Below are 13,335 nucleotides of genomic sequence, written 5' to 3'. Positions count from 1 at the left end.
GTCGTAGAATACCCTTAATATTTTATTTAAAGTTTTGAAAATATTTTGGCTTATAGAATGGCATCAGTACAGAGTAACTCAGAGACACACCCAGGACATGACATAGTAACATAGCAAAACAAGAAGATACATGATTATAAGTAAGATGGTGGTAAGCAGCTCTTTCAGATGGTCAACACTGGCATCTTGTGGAGGGATGTGGGACGGTGCCACAAAGTCCTCAGCCACTCACAGCTACTTTCCTGCTCTTCCCCCCTCTCTCCCAGACCCTACTGAAGAACAATGGCACCGCCAGCTTCTTCACCACCCAACTGGCGGGCACCGAGTTGACCGTGGAGGACGTGTCCAACTTCCTGACCAAACATTCAGAGGACACGCGTCCCCACGGCACCGCCTTCACCTGGAGGGAAGTCTTCAACGAGACGGACCAGGCCATCATGAGCATATCCCGCTTCATGGAGGTCAGTGTCTCTCTTTCTTTGTCTGGCTGTCTGTCTGTCCGTCCGGCTGTCTGTTCGTTTGTCTCTGTCTGTCTGGATCTCTTAGTCACGTTCTCAGCCCCAGTAATAAAAAATCCCTTTCTGGTGAAGTCACTATTCAGCACCTTCTGCAATACATACTAATTGCATCTGAGGAAACAGTAGTCAGTGTGGCAGCCATTTTACTTTGTCCCAACCTCTTCCACTGTATGATGGGAAATGACAAAGAAAAACACAGTTCGACCAGTTAGCTATGAACCTGACGAACTTTCCATTTAAAGCCTCCCCATCCCTCCTTTCAGCATGTGAATGGATCTACTTCAATGGAAAACATTTACATTTAAGTCATTTAGCAGACGCTCTTATCCAGAGCAACTTACAGTTAGTGAGTGCATACATTATTTTTTATACTGGCCCCCCGTGGGAATCAAACCCACAACCCTGGCGTTGCAAACGCCATGCTCTACCAACTGAGCTACATCCCTGCCGGCCATTCCCTCCCCTACCCTGGACGACGCTGGGCCAATTGTGCGCCACCCCATGGGTCTCCCGGTCGCGGCCGGCTACGACAGAGCCTGGATTCGAACCAGGATCTCTCCGATGCAGTGCCTTAGACCACTGCGCCACTCGGGAGGCACACTCAGTAGTCCTGGCCAAGACCAGATGAGGATAGGCCTTTAACGGATGTGTTTGTTTGTTTACAGTGTGTAAACCTGGATAAGATGGAGCCCGTGGCCAATGAGGAAAGGATGGTCAACAAATCCATGGCACTCCTGGACGATAGGAAGTTCTGGGCAGGGATCGTGTTTCCCAACTTTGAGGCCAACAGCTCTGAACTGCCGGCCATTGTCAACTACAAGATCCGTATGGACATTGATAATGTGGAGCGCACCAACAAGATCAAAGACGGGTATGTTGATTCAAAGCTCCCCAATCTACCTACTAGATGTATTGGACAGTGTTTTATGTCTGTGCCATTGGGGCCATTTTGAACATTAACTTTAAACTTTATGTTTTGTTGGTTAAAGAAGAATTGGATGTGAACCTTGTAAGAGGTTTACAGAAGGGGAGTTTGAGCATTGCTTTTGCTCTCTCATTACAGATATTGGGACCCCGGTCCTCGTGCCGACCCCTTTGAGGACCTGCGCTACATCTGGGGCGGCTTCTCTTACCTCCAGGACATCATCGAGCACAGCATCATCACAGTAGTGACTGGCGCCAAGGAGAAGACGGGAGTCTACATCCAACAGATGCCCTACCCCTGCTATGTGGACGACATGTGAGTCACACCAAGCAGGATTTGACCTTATTCACCGCCTTTAGACCTGGAATCTGTCTTGAATGGCAGCATACCACAAGCTTAACTGCAAGGCTTCAAAATGGCTTCCATTTCCTCCTTTGACCTCTGACCTCTGTCCTCCAGCTTCCTGCGGGTGATGAGTCGCTCTATGCCCCTCTTCATGACCCTGGCCTGGATGTACTCTGTGGCCATCATCATCAAGAGTGTGGTTTACGAGAAGGAGGCGAGGCTCAAGGAGACCATGAGGATCATGGGATTGGACAACGGCATCCTGTGGTTCAGCTGGTTCATCAGCAGCCTCATCCCCCTGCTTATTTCCGCCAGTCTGCTGGTGGTGCTGCTCAAGGTACTGCATACCAGGATTTAGCATGAAGACAATGTTTTGCATTGCGCTATTTCACTGATATCAGTATTGCAATGTTTCAGTGATATCGGTATCGCGATAATAGCTTTTATTGATATTTCATGTTGACGTGGGCCTTGACTCGATCAGACAGTGAATTTTATATCACGATAATTGTATCATGTTCATCCCAACTATTAACTAACCATTGAGCATCCTCTTCTCTCTCTCCTACTATCAGATGGGGAACTTGCTGCCATACAGTGACCCCGGTGTCATCTTCCTGTTCCTGGGTTCCTTCGCCGTGGTAACCATCATGCAGTGCTTCCTCATCAGCACCATGTTTGCCCGTGCCAACCTGGCGGCGGCCTGTGGGGGTATCATCTATTTCACCCTCTACCTGCCCTATGTCCTCTGTGTGGCCTGGCAGGACTATGTGGGCTTTGGGGCAAAAATAGTCGCTGTGAGTCACGCTTTTATATGTAGTAGATATTTTGAGTTGGTGGTTGTCCACGTTACATTTTATAAGAGGAGCTGCTGTCATTGCTCCTGTAAGTCGCTCTGGATAAGAGCGTCTGCTAAATGACTAAAATGTAAATGTAAATGTAATTAAGAAGTACAGTGTCACTACAAATAGGGCAGCGTTTTCTTCGAGACACGTTTGGAATTTGACTGTCTCTTTTGACACATCACTGACTTTTTCGGCTAATGGTTACCTCCTCAGGCTCAGCATCTTATTGGCATTGGTGTTGTATGTGATATTAAACCCCTCTCTCTCCTTCTCTCGCTCTCTCTGTACAGAGCCTGCTGTCCCCAGTGGCCTTTGGCTTTGGCTGTGAGTACTTTGCCCTGTTCGAAGAGCAGGGCATCGGCATCCAGTGGAACAACCTGTTCAACAGCCCCATGGAGGAGGACGACTTCAGCCTGACCACCGCCATCATCATGATGTACTTCGACTCCTTCCTCTACATGGTGATGACCTGGTACATCGAGTCCGTCTTCCCCGGTAGGTGTCCGTGAACTGAACTATTCCACTATAGTGGATTTGTTTGGGTCCCAATTTGATAGGCTTTATGTTGAGGCCATTTGCATTGTATTGCATTGTTTTGTTGTTTGGGTTGTCTAAATGTATGTGTTTGTTGTGGTCTCCTTCAGGTCAGTATGGTATTCCCAGGCCCTGGTGCTTCCTCTTCTCCAAGTCCTACTGGTTTGGAGAAGGAGACAACAGGAAGACTGACTTCAGTCAGAACAAGAGAAGGAACTGTGAAGGTAAAAACCAGATTTAACGCTGATGCAGAGCAACTGAGTATCCACAGGGTGGTGATATAGATCTGGCAAAAATGTGTTGCCAGAGAATGGTTGTGAGAGCAAATTAATTGGAGTAGTTGTGTGTGTTTTCAAGCAAAGGAAAATGGGATGGTCATTGTACCCCATTTGATGGACATGATGTTGTGTTGTGTCTTCAGCTGTCTGTATAGAGGAAGAGCCAGCCCACCTGAAACCTGGCGTCTTCATAGAGAACCTAGTCAAGGTGTACCCGCACGGGAAGAAGCTGGCTGTGGACGGGCTGACTCTGGGCTTCTACGAGGGACAGATCACCTCTTTCTTGGGCCACAACGGAGCAGGGAAAACCACCACCATGTAAGTGCAATAACGTGCAAGTAGTAACATCTGAACAAAAGCCCATACATGTATAACTGAGTTGAATGTGACGTTGATACAATTTTAATGGAGTAATCTAATATTTGCATCTTTGTCTTATCCAGGTCGATTCTAACGGGACTGTTTCCCCCTACCTCTGGCACTGCTTACATCATGGGCAAAGACATCCGATCGGAGCTGAGTGCTATTCGACAGAGTCTGGGTGTTTGTCCACAGCACAACGTTCTCTTCAGCATGTAAGTGTTCCCAATCCATCATATTAACAACCAGTTTTTACAGAAAGTTAATTCTAATGACCAAAATAATTTAAGTAAATAGTTACATTGTTTTCTTATGAGCGGTTGTTGTGTGGTCGTTTTGGGGTTTGATCAGGCTGACTGTCGAGGAGCACATCTGGTTCTACGCTCGTCTGAAGGGTCTATCTGAGGAACAGGTGAAGTCTGAGATCGAACAGATCCTGATAGACACTGGCCTGCCACACAAACGCACTTCTAGGACCAGCACACTTTCTGGAGGGATGCAGAGGAAGCTCTCTGTGGCTCTAGCCTTCGTCGGGGGGTCAAAGGTTGTGATTTTGGACGAGCCCACCGCTGGGGTCGACCCTTATGCCCGCAGGGGCATCTGGGACCTCCTGCTCCAATATCGTCAAGGTAACCACTAACTCCTTAACTATTTTTATAATCTATGTTTAAGAAACTACTGACAAAATGAAACCATTTAGCTGTGGGGGGAGTTCTGTGTAATAACTGACTGTTTCCCTCCCCCTCTCTAGGTCGTACCATCATCCTCTCCACCCACCACATGGATGAGGCGGACATATTGGGCGACCGCATCGCCATCATCTCCCATGGCAAGCTGTGCTGTGTGGGCTCCTCCCTCTTCCTGAAGAACCAGCTGGGTACAGGCTACTATCTGACCCTGGTCAAGAAGGGCCCAGAACCTTCCCTCAGCTCCTTCCACAACTCCTCCAGCACTGTCTCCTTCACTAAGAAGGAGGAGGATTGTCCCTCTGAGAGCAGCTCTGATGCAGGCCTTGGCAGCGAACACGAGAGCGAAGCGGCCACCATCGGTAAGCATTTGACACATCATATGACAAAAAAATTGGCCATTGCAATACAGCACATGGTATGTTGTCATATGAATGACCTTTGTTTATGACACTCAACCTTTGTGCAACCCATAGAAACTGCCCAGGCTGCATCCATCTGTGAAAGTGCCTTCGTGCCCCCCGACGTCTCCCTGATCTCTAGCCTGATCTTCAAGCATGTCCCAGCCGCCCGCATGGTAGAAGACCTGGGCCACGAGCTCACCTACGTACTGCCCTACGGCGCCGCCAAGGATGGAGCCTTCGTGGAGCTCTTCAAGGACATGGACAACCGCCTCCCCGACCTAGGCATCTCCAGCTACGGTGTCTCCGACACCACCCTGGAAGAGGTACGGCTGGAATTGATCGTTGAATAGATAATGTGTTGGATTTATATAGTGTGCTTTTCGTGAAAGGGCTTAACATTTCATAGGGGAATAGTGTGATTGATTCCTTTCTTTTATCTCATTATGTAGATTTTCCTGAAAGTGGCAGAGGACAATGGAGTTGACACTGAAGTCCCCTCTGATGGTACTCTCCCTATGCCCAGACGTCGTAGACATCATGCCTTTGGTGGAGGAAATGCCTTCGGTGGAGACCACCAGAGCTGCCTTAGACCCCAGATAGACGACGACAACAATGAACATAACGACTCGGACGCAGACCCAGAATCCAGAGAGATAGACTTCCTGAACGGCTCGGACGGTAAAGGCTCCTACCAGGTGAAAGGCTGGAGTCTGAAGAGGCAGCAGTTTGTCGCCTTGATATGGAAGAGGTTCCTGTACGCTCAACGCTCCAGAAAAGGTTTCTTTGCTCAGATTGTGCTCCCTGCAGTGTTCGTTTGCGTCGCCCTGGTCTTCAGTCTCATCGTCCCGCCCTTTGGAAAGTACCCCAGTCTGGAGCTGCAGCCGTGGATGTATGAAGAACAGTCCCTCTTCATCAGTGATGACGCCCCTGAAGATGCCAGCACACAACGGTTATTGAGTGCCCTCACCGAAGGCCCTGGGTTTGGAACGCGTTGCATGGAAGGACAGCCTATAACGTGAGTCTCAATATGCCAGCGTTGAATAAAATAGCTATTTGTTAGTTTCCATTTGCACCATTTCTCCTGTCTTTAAGTAAATAAACATGACGGATAGGGCATATTTTCAATGTTCTTTTGGAGATAAGGACTCTCAATCTCTCTCTCCCTCCTCCCTCTCTCTCAGTGACACTACCTGTACGATGGGTGATGAGGACTGGTCCACACCGGAGGTCCCGGAGACCCTTCTGGAACTGTTCCGCATGGGCAACTGGACCATGGAGGAGCCGTCCCCCACATGCACCTGCAGCTGTGACGGCCGCAAAAAAATGCTTCCTGAGTGTCCTACTGGAGCCGGAGGACTGCCACCACCCCAGATGAAGATCAGCGAGACAGACACCCTGCAAAACCTGACCGGCAGAAACATCTCTGACTACCTAGTGAAGACCTATGCAGAGATCATTGGGAAAAGGTATAACTTTCATATATTGCATATCTTTTATCCCTCTAATAACAATGTTATGATATAGCATGTACAATAATTGAGTTATACAAGTATTTTTGTCCAGCCTAAATTGACATTCAATAATAATGCTTAATTTGATATTTTCACAGTTTGAAGAACAAGATCTGGGTGAATGAATTTAGGTACGGTGGCTTCTCATTGGGCGCCAGGAGCACTCAGGTCCTCCCCCCAGCTGGCGAGGTTGATGACGCCATCGCTCGAGTGAGGAAGATTTTCGAATTGGAGAAGGTGAGACTTCCATTCATTCATTCCCACATTCACTATACCTCGGTTCCTGCCACTGAACACAACATCACTGCCACCAATCTAAACCATTGTTATTCTTTGTTTTCAGGGTGCAGCCACAGACCGATTCCTGGAGAGCTTGTCTAGCTTCATCAATGGTCTGGACACCAAGAACAATGTCAAGATTTGGTTCAACAACAAGGGGTGGCACAGCATTGGAGCCTTTCTCAACGTGATGAACAATGGCATCCTGCGCGCCAACCTGCCCCCTGGCCAGGACCCCAGCAAGTTTGGCATCCGCACCTTCAACCACCCGCTCAACCTCACCAAGGAGCAGCTGTCCCAGGTGGCACTGTATGTACCCACGCCACAGGCATCTTGGAACAATGACATCACTGAAGTCACTTACCTAGTTCATGTAAATTACCTAGTAGAATGTGGAATTTGTAAAGTGTGCCCAGTATATTCTCCTTTCTGTGTCCACGGACCACCTAACCCCCCCTCTCTGTAGGATGACCACCTCAGTGGACGTGCTGGTGTCCATCTGCGTGATCTTCGCCATGTCCTTCGTCCCAGCCAGCTTCGTAGTCTTCCTCATCCAGGAGAGAGTGAGCAAGGCCAAGCACATGCAGTTCATCAGCGGCGTGCAGCCCCTGCTCTACTGGACGGCCAACTTCCTCTGGGACATGGTGAGAACGCATAGTGTTACCCTTTCTATGAGCTTATAATATAAACTCCAACGCGAAAGGTACTGTTTACTTGAATTTTAGTCATGTCAGCACGATGTAACAGCACTTTTTTTTGTTTTTCTTCCTCTCTCAGTCCACTCAAACTTTTCTTCTTTATTTCCCATGGGCTTCTCCTGAGTGCCCCCTAGTGGATGGAATACCACTGTATTAAGCCCCTTACAATAGCATTTAGAATCTTTTTTCTACTAGTGTTAAAGCGCTACATGAACATAATTTGTTTTATTGATTGACTGCTAACCTTGTCATCTCGTTTGTGTTGCAGTGTAACTACATCGTCCCGGCGACGCTCGTCATCATCATCTTCGTGTGCTTCCAACAAAAGGCCTACGTGTCGTCCACCAACCTGCCAGTGCTGGCTCTGCTGCTGCTCCTCTATGGCTGGTCTATCACTCCTCTGATGTATCCGGCATCCTTCTTCTTTAAGATCCCCAGCACGGCCTATGTGGTGCTCACCTCCGTCAACATCCTCATCGGCATCAACGGCAGCATCTCCACCTTCGTCATGGAGCTCTTCGGAAATAACGTAAGCGACACCACACATTGGCTACATAACGTGGTATGCTCATCCTAACCTAAGGAAGCCATATTGTAAAAAAATTAATAAAGAAGATAATTTGTTAATAATCCACTTACCTGGTGACATAAAGGGTTAAATATTCCTCCTCTTCAGGAGATTGGAGGTATCAATGACATCCTGAAGAACGTGTTGCTGATCTTCCCTCACTTCTGTCTGGGCCGAGGCCTCATCGACATGGTGAAGAACCAGGCCATGGCCGACGCTCTGGAGAGATTCGGTAAGAACTGCATTTCCCATTACCCATTTCTCTATGCAATTCAACTTAGAGGTGTCTTTTGAAACACACTCCGCCTGTACACAGGTGAGAACCGCTTCCGATCCCCTCTGGAGTGGGACATGGTGGGCAAGAACCTGTTTGCCATGGCCGTGGAAGGAGTGGTCTTCTTCATCATCACCGTCCTCATCCAGTACCGCTTCTGCATCAAGCCCATTAACCTGCACACCAAGCTCCCTCCGGTGGGCGAGGAGGACGAGGACGTGGCCAGAGAGAGGCAGAGGATCGTCAACGGTCTGGGACACGGAGATATCCTGGAGCTCCGACAGCTCACCAAGGTCTACAAGAGGAAGCAGAAGCCAGCTGTAGACCGTCTGTGTGTGGGCATCCCTCCTGGCGAGGTAAGATTAGATCATTTAATCTAGTAAATACACAATGCAATGACATGCAATCTCTTTCAATCTCCTTCTGTATATTTGAACACTGATATTAACTCTCTTTCTTATCTCTCAGTGCTTTGGCCTCCTGGGTGTGAACGGAGCTGGAAAGACCACCACTTTCAAAATGCTGACAGGAGACTCCATAGTCACGAGTGGAGAGGCTTTCCTGGCTGGAAAAAGGTGAAGCAGCCATTTTGTGCCAGAGATCACACACTAGGTATTACAGTAGAGAGGTTCAGCAGTGAGTCTAAATGTGAGATGAACTGACTTCCTTTGCTTTGGCAGTATACTGCGGGAGATAGACGAGGTGCACCAGAACATGGGCTACTGCCCCCAGTTTGACGCCATCAACGACCTGCTGACGGGAAGAGAGCACCTAGAGTTCTACGCCGTCCTGCGTGGCGTGCCCGAGAAGGAAGTATGCGATGTTGCTGAATGGGGCATCCGTAAGCTGGGCCTAGTAAAGTATGTGGACAAGGCAGCAGGAAGCTACAGCGGAGGAAACATGAGGAAACTCTCCACTGCCATGGCCATGATAGGAGGACCACCCGTTGTGTTCCTGGTACGCACTATGTCCCAACACACACACACACACACACACACACACACATACACACAAACAGAGACTTACATAAACTGTAAACACCAACACATGGTGTAACTAACACAAGGGGATCAGACCGGTTGCACCAGCTTCGCAGTGACCTCAATGTGAAATATCAAGTGACCTCTAAATCAGATGACTGGTGTTTAATTGTTCTCCCGGTGGGGATTGCAGCTGCAAGGGTTGTGTAACGAGGGTTAGATTACAATTCTCCCGCTGGCACGCCACAGTCCTCTCAAAGGGTTCCTGGAAAATTGTATGCTTTTGTTTTGCTCCTATTGGGCTGCAGAGAGATCAGCTGTTGATGTTGTTTCAAACTGAGAGAGGGATAAATGGAGGAGGCAGAGACAGAACCAGAGCGATAGACATCGAGAGAAAAGGGAGGGAGAAAGAAACCAAGAGAGAAAGCAAGTGCTTAGCATTTGTCATCGCATAATTCAGCACTAGGAGGACCATGATGCCTTGCTTCCCCCTGCTGCTGGTCTTCTCTGTGTGTTTCCTGCTCAACCTGTGGGCCAACCTCAACCTGGCTGTGCTCTTTGTGACAGGACGAGCCCACCACTGGGATGGACCCCAAAGCACGCAGGGCCTTATGGAACTGCATCCACAGCGTCATCAAGGAGGGACGCTCCGTGGTGCTCACCTCGCACAGGTAACCAGAAACACCTTTACACCTCAGCCATGCTAGGCTAAAAGCTAACATTTACATTTTAGTCATTTAGCAGACGCTCTTATCCAGAGCGGCTTACAGTTAGTGAGTGCATACATTTTTCATACTGGCCCCCCGTGGGAATCGAACCCACAACCCTGGTGTTGCAAGCGCCATGCTCTACCTTCTGAGCTACAGGAGGGCCAGTATAGCTAACTGCTATACTTTGAAATGCATGGTTGTTGTTGCTGTTGATTGGTATAGGCTGCGGTTAGGAAAACCTCATTAGCACTATGGAGCCCAGGGATTGGCAACTTTGATGGAGGTGGGGGCCACAAAAATATCTGGACTCATCAGGAGGGGCCGCAGTTGCTTGCGTGTCTGCGTACCCACATCTATACCCTCCCCCCACACTGCGAGCAAAACATTTTAGTGGCTCCCTCTCTTGACATTTTTTCATAGGGTGGAGAGAAATGTATGCAGTTTTTAATATGATATCTGAGTGAGACAGACTAACAAAATCAATGGGGGCCTCCCAGCTGGTTATTCAAGTTTAGATAGCTGGCAGTTAAACTAACTTAGCAATCTAAAAGATTTTAGCTGACATGGGCTAATTGAGTGACTATCAGTGACTGACATAACAAGAGAAAAACTGCAGATGCACAACAACATTTCTAAATTGCACCTTGTGTATCCTACTATTCTAACCCTCAACAGTAAGTTGAGACCTCGACTGAGTTCCAAAATTGATACTGACATAGTTCAACCTTTGCCGGGATGTGGTTTCTAGTTCAGCAGTTCTTTTACACAGTATCTAATGTCTGTGTCTGCCATTTTGTGTCTTCAGTATGGAGGAATGTGAGGCCCTGTGCACCAGAATGGCCATCATGGTCAATGGCAGGTTCCGCTGCTTGGGGAGCGTTCAGCATCTAAAGAACAGGTAAGATGACAAGTCCTTTCACTGGTTCATATAAAGCAAGCCAATACCTACAAAGTTATGACTTTCAATAAGTTGGCACAAATTATAAATTGATTATACAACGGGTGGGTCTAACCCTGAATGCTAATTGGTTAAAACCGCATTCCAGCCAGTGTCTATTCCACAAGTTACCACCGGCTAAATCTATGACGTTAAAATACCTATTTACTCTGTTCCATCTGACTGCGCAATCCACTGTCTCATCAGCCCAGCCAAGCAATTTATAAACTTGATCTCCACTATAAAAAGCATCTAGACATTATCGACTTCATCTCGGGCCTAACAACACCCGTGCCGATATATCCTCCAAACACCGGCTTCTCTGGCATTCTCACTTAATTATAATATGCTCATCTTGTTTTGTTTTTATTTTCTCCTTCCTTCCCTCCATCTCTCCAGGTTCGGAGACGGCTACACCATCATTCTGCGTGTGGCGGGGCCGGACCCTGACCTGCCGCCGGTGATGAAGTTCATTGAGAGTGAGCTGCCGGGCAGCACCCTGAAGGAGAAGCACAGGAACATGCTGCAGTACCAGCTGTCCTCCTCTCTCACCTCCCTGGCACACATCTTCAGCATCCTGGCCAAGAACAAGAACCTGCTCCGGATAGAGGACTACTCTGTGTCGCAGACCACACTGGACCAGGTAAGACGCCATCCATCACTGACTAAAGGCTTTGTGGTCAAAATGTATTTTCGTTGAAAATGTCATTACTTTTGGATTACAGCACCATGCATTTGCACCTTTCTGTATGTTCTTTGATTAGTCGACTGGATTGGAATGTACAGTGATGACAGCTGACTCTTTTGTCTCTTCTTTACCAGGTGTTTGTGAACTTTGCCAAGGACCAGAGTGACGATTACCACTCAAAAGACAATTCAGTAAAGCGCAAAGAGGCGGTGGTGGACATTACCCCGCTCAGCTCGCGGCAGGCTGAAGAGAAGCTAGCCGAGGAGAGGCTAAAGGAGAGCTTGGTGTGAGCGGGCGGACACCATCTTCCACCCACAACTGGAACCTAAACCCACAAACAGTGTTGGACTGAGTTTGCTTCTCTGTACTATTACAGTAGTGTTTTAATACTTGTTTTAATTCTTCAGCCAGAGGTGTTGCCTTCGGAAGGGCCTGGCTGGAAAGCTCAATGCAAGTCAATGCAAAGTTTCCCACTCATACTGAAGCGAGTTGGGGCCCAGGAGGGCCCCTCGCAATAGTCATTAAGGAGAAAGAAAAAGTATTAAACTTGAATAACTGCCATAATTGTATCATGTGCTTCAGCAGATGTTAGGCTGTGGCGGTGTATATTTTTGTGGAAACTGCGATATTTTCTACTTTGTGTAATTCCAACTGGTTTCTACCAATGAAAATTCAGGGTCTGTTTCTTTCTGTTTTGTGTTCCAATACCAGAATTACATGATGAAGAAACCCAATCATTTCCATGGCCAATCTGAATTTCTTCTGTTTGATTTATGTTTTTAAAGATGTACCTTTTATTTATATATGTAAATTGATCATGAATATATAAACAATATTTTTTTTGTATTATGTTTGGCTGAGTCCATTGTGGCATTACTGTAATCATGAATGTTCTTCCTTCTTTTAGTTCAGTAGTGGACTCAGCCATTTTGAAACACACCAATCAGTGACTAAGTACACTTTTCAATGTATACTACGCAAAGTACTGTACCAGTTTTAAAAAAGGAAACAATAGATTTTATAGCTTTTTTAAAAGAAAATGAAAAGATTTGTTTGGGTGTTAAGACTATCAGTTTGCAATGAATACCTCAACATACATACCACAGTGCCCTGACAGACAAATCAACTGTTTGAATGACACTATTTTCACTGCCTAACCACTAGCAGAGAACAGAAACATCCCCTCAATGGGTTGATAATAGGAAATCAAATGACATGATCATGCCTACTGTAAGGTGGCAGGTAGCCTAGCGGTTAAGAGCATTTCGGTTACTGGTTTGAATCCCTGAGCCAACTAGGTGAAAAAGATGTCTGTGCCCTTAAGCAAGGCACTTACCCTAAATGCTCCAGTAAGTCGCTCTGTACAAGAGCGTCTGCAAAACATATATATGTTTTTTTCAAAGCTGACAGTGCCGAGTCAGTTTTTTATTTCTGGCATAAAGTGTGACCTGTGGGCTTGTCCTGTATCTGCAAAGACTGATGCAGTCAAGTGCCATTTATTGTGAAATTAATAAATGGTCCTTTGGGTAAAAAGTGTCAGTATTTCGAAACACAAAGCTTGCCTGAAATGAGGCTAGTTCGACATTTCAAGCACTTTATTTGTGGTGTTAATTGGAATATTTTTTTGCACGGGAATTTCCACAGACCATGTATACAATCGTTTATTGTTCTACCAAGAAAATGTACTTTATTTAATAGCCGTTTACGTTTTTAATGTATTGAGAAAGGCTGTGGGAATATCTGTTACTCGCCCCTGTACAATTCTTATTTACACAATAAAACTGAACATATCTTT

At 47.0% G+C, this 13,335-nt stretch overlaps 1 protein-coding gene across 1 annotated transcript in view; it reads left to right on the top strand.

Annotated features, from left to right (window-relative positions):
* The window catches only part of LOC311105225 (phospholipid-transporting ATPase ABCA1-like), a gene marked incomplete at its 5' end in the record, with an annotated part of 53,012 nt that extends 39,677 nt beyond the window's left edge, over positions 1-13,335 (top strand). Inside the window, 26 exons of the mRNA XM_084147297.1 lie at positions 267-461; positions 1,184-1,389; positions 1,582-1,758; positions 1,903-2,125; positions 2,364-2,585; positions 2,924-3,128; positions 3,278-3,391; positions 3,589-3,763; positions 3,889-4,020; positions 4,157-4,434; positions 4,557-4,853; positions 4,968-5,218; positions 5,345-5,910; positions 6,077-6,361; positions 6,505-6,643; positions 6,750-6,994; positions 7,152-7,329; positions 7,652-7,912; positions 8,060-8,183; positions 8,268-8,581; positions 8,694-8,800; positions 8,906-9,182; positions 9,773-9,876; positions 10,721-10,813; positions 11,252-11,495; positions 11,675-13,335. Coding sequence (XP_084003423.1) covers positions 267-461; positions 1,184-1,389; positions 1,582-1,758; positions 1,903-2,125; positions 2,364-2,585; positions 2,924-3,128; positions 3,278-3,391; positions 3,589-3,763; positions 3,889-4,020; positions 4,157-4,434; positions 4,557-4,853; positions 4,968-5,218; positions 5,345-5,910; positions 6,077-6,361; positions 6,505-6,643; positions 6,750-6,994; positions 7,152-7,329; positions 7,652-7,912; positions 8,060-8,183; positions 8,268-8,581; positions 8,694-8,800; positions 8,906-9,182; positions 9,773-9,876; positions 10,721-10,813; positions 11,252-11,495; positions 11,675-11,830 — 5,568 coding nt within the window. The 3' untranslated portion in view covers positions 11,831-13,335. The remainder of the gene's footprint in view (positions 1-266; positions 462-1,183; positions 1,390-1,581; positions 1,759-1,902; positions 2,126-2,363; positions 2,586-2,923; positions 3,129-3,277; positions 3,392-3,588; positions 3,764-3,888; positions 4,021-4,156; positions 4,435-4,556; positions 4,854-4,967; positions 5,219-5,344; positions 5,911-6,076; positions 6,362-6,504; positions 6,644-6,749; positions 6,995-7,151; positions 7,330-7,651; positions 7,913-8,059; positions 8,184-8,267; positions 8,582-8,693; positions 8,801-8,905; positions 9,183-9,772; positions 9,877-10,720; positions 10,814-11,251; positions 11,496-11,674) is intronic.

Source organism: Coregonus lavaretus (genome assembly GCF_964263955.1).
Source record: "Coregonus lavaretus genome assembly, chromosome: 29".
Lineage (NCBI taxonomy): Eukaryota > Metazoa > Chordata > Actinopteri > Salmoniformes > Salmonidae > Coregonus > Coregonus lavaretus.
The sequence above is the reverse complement of the archived record's forward strand: the minus strand, read 5'-3'. Positions and strand labels throughout refer to the sequence as shown.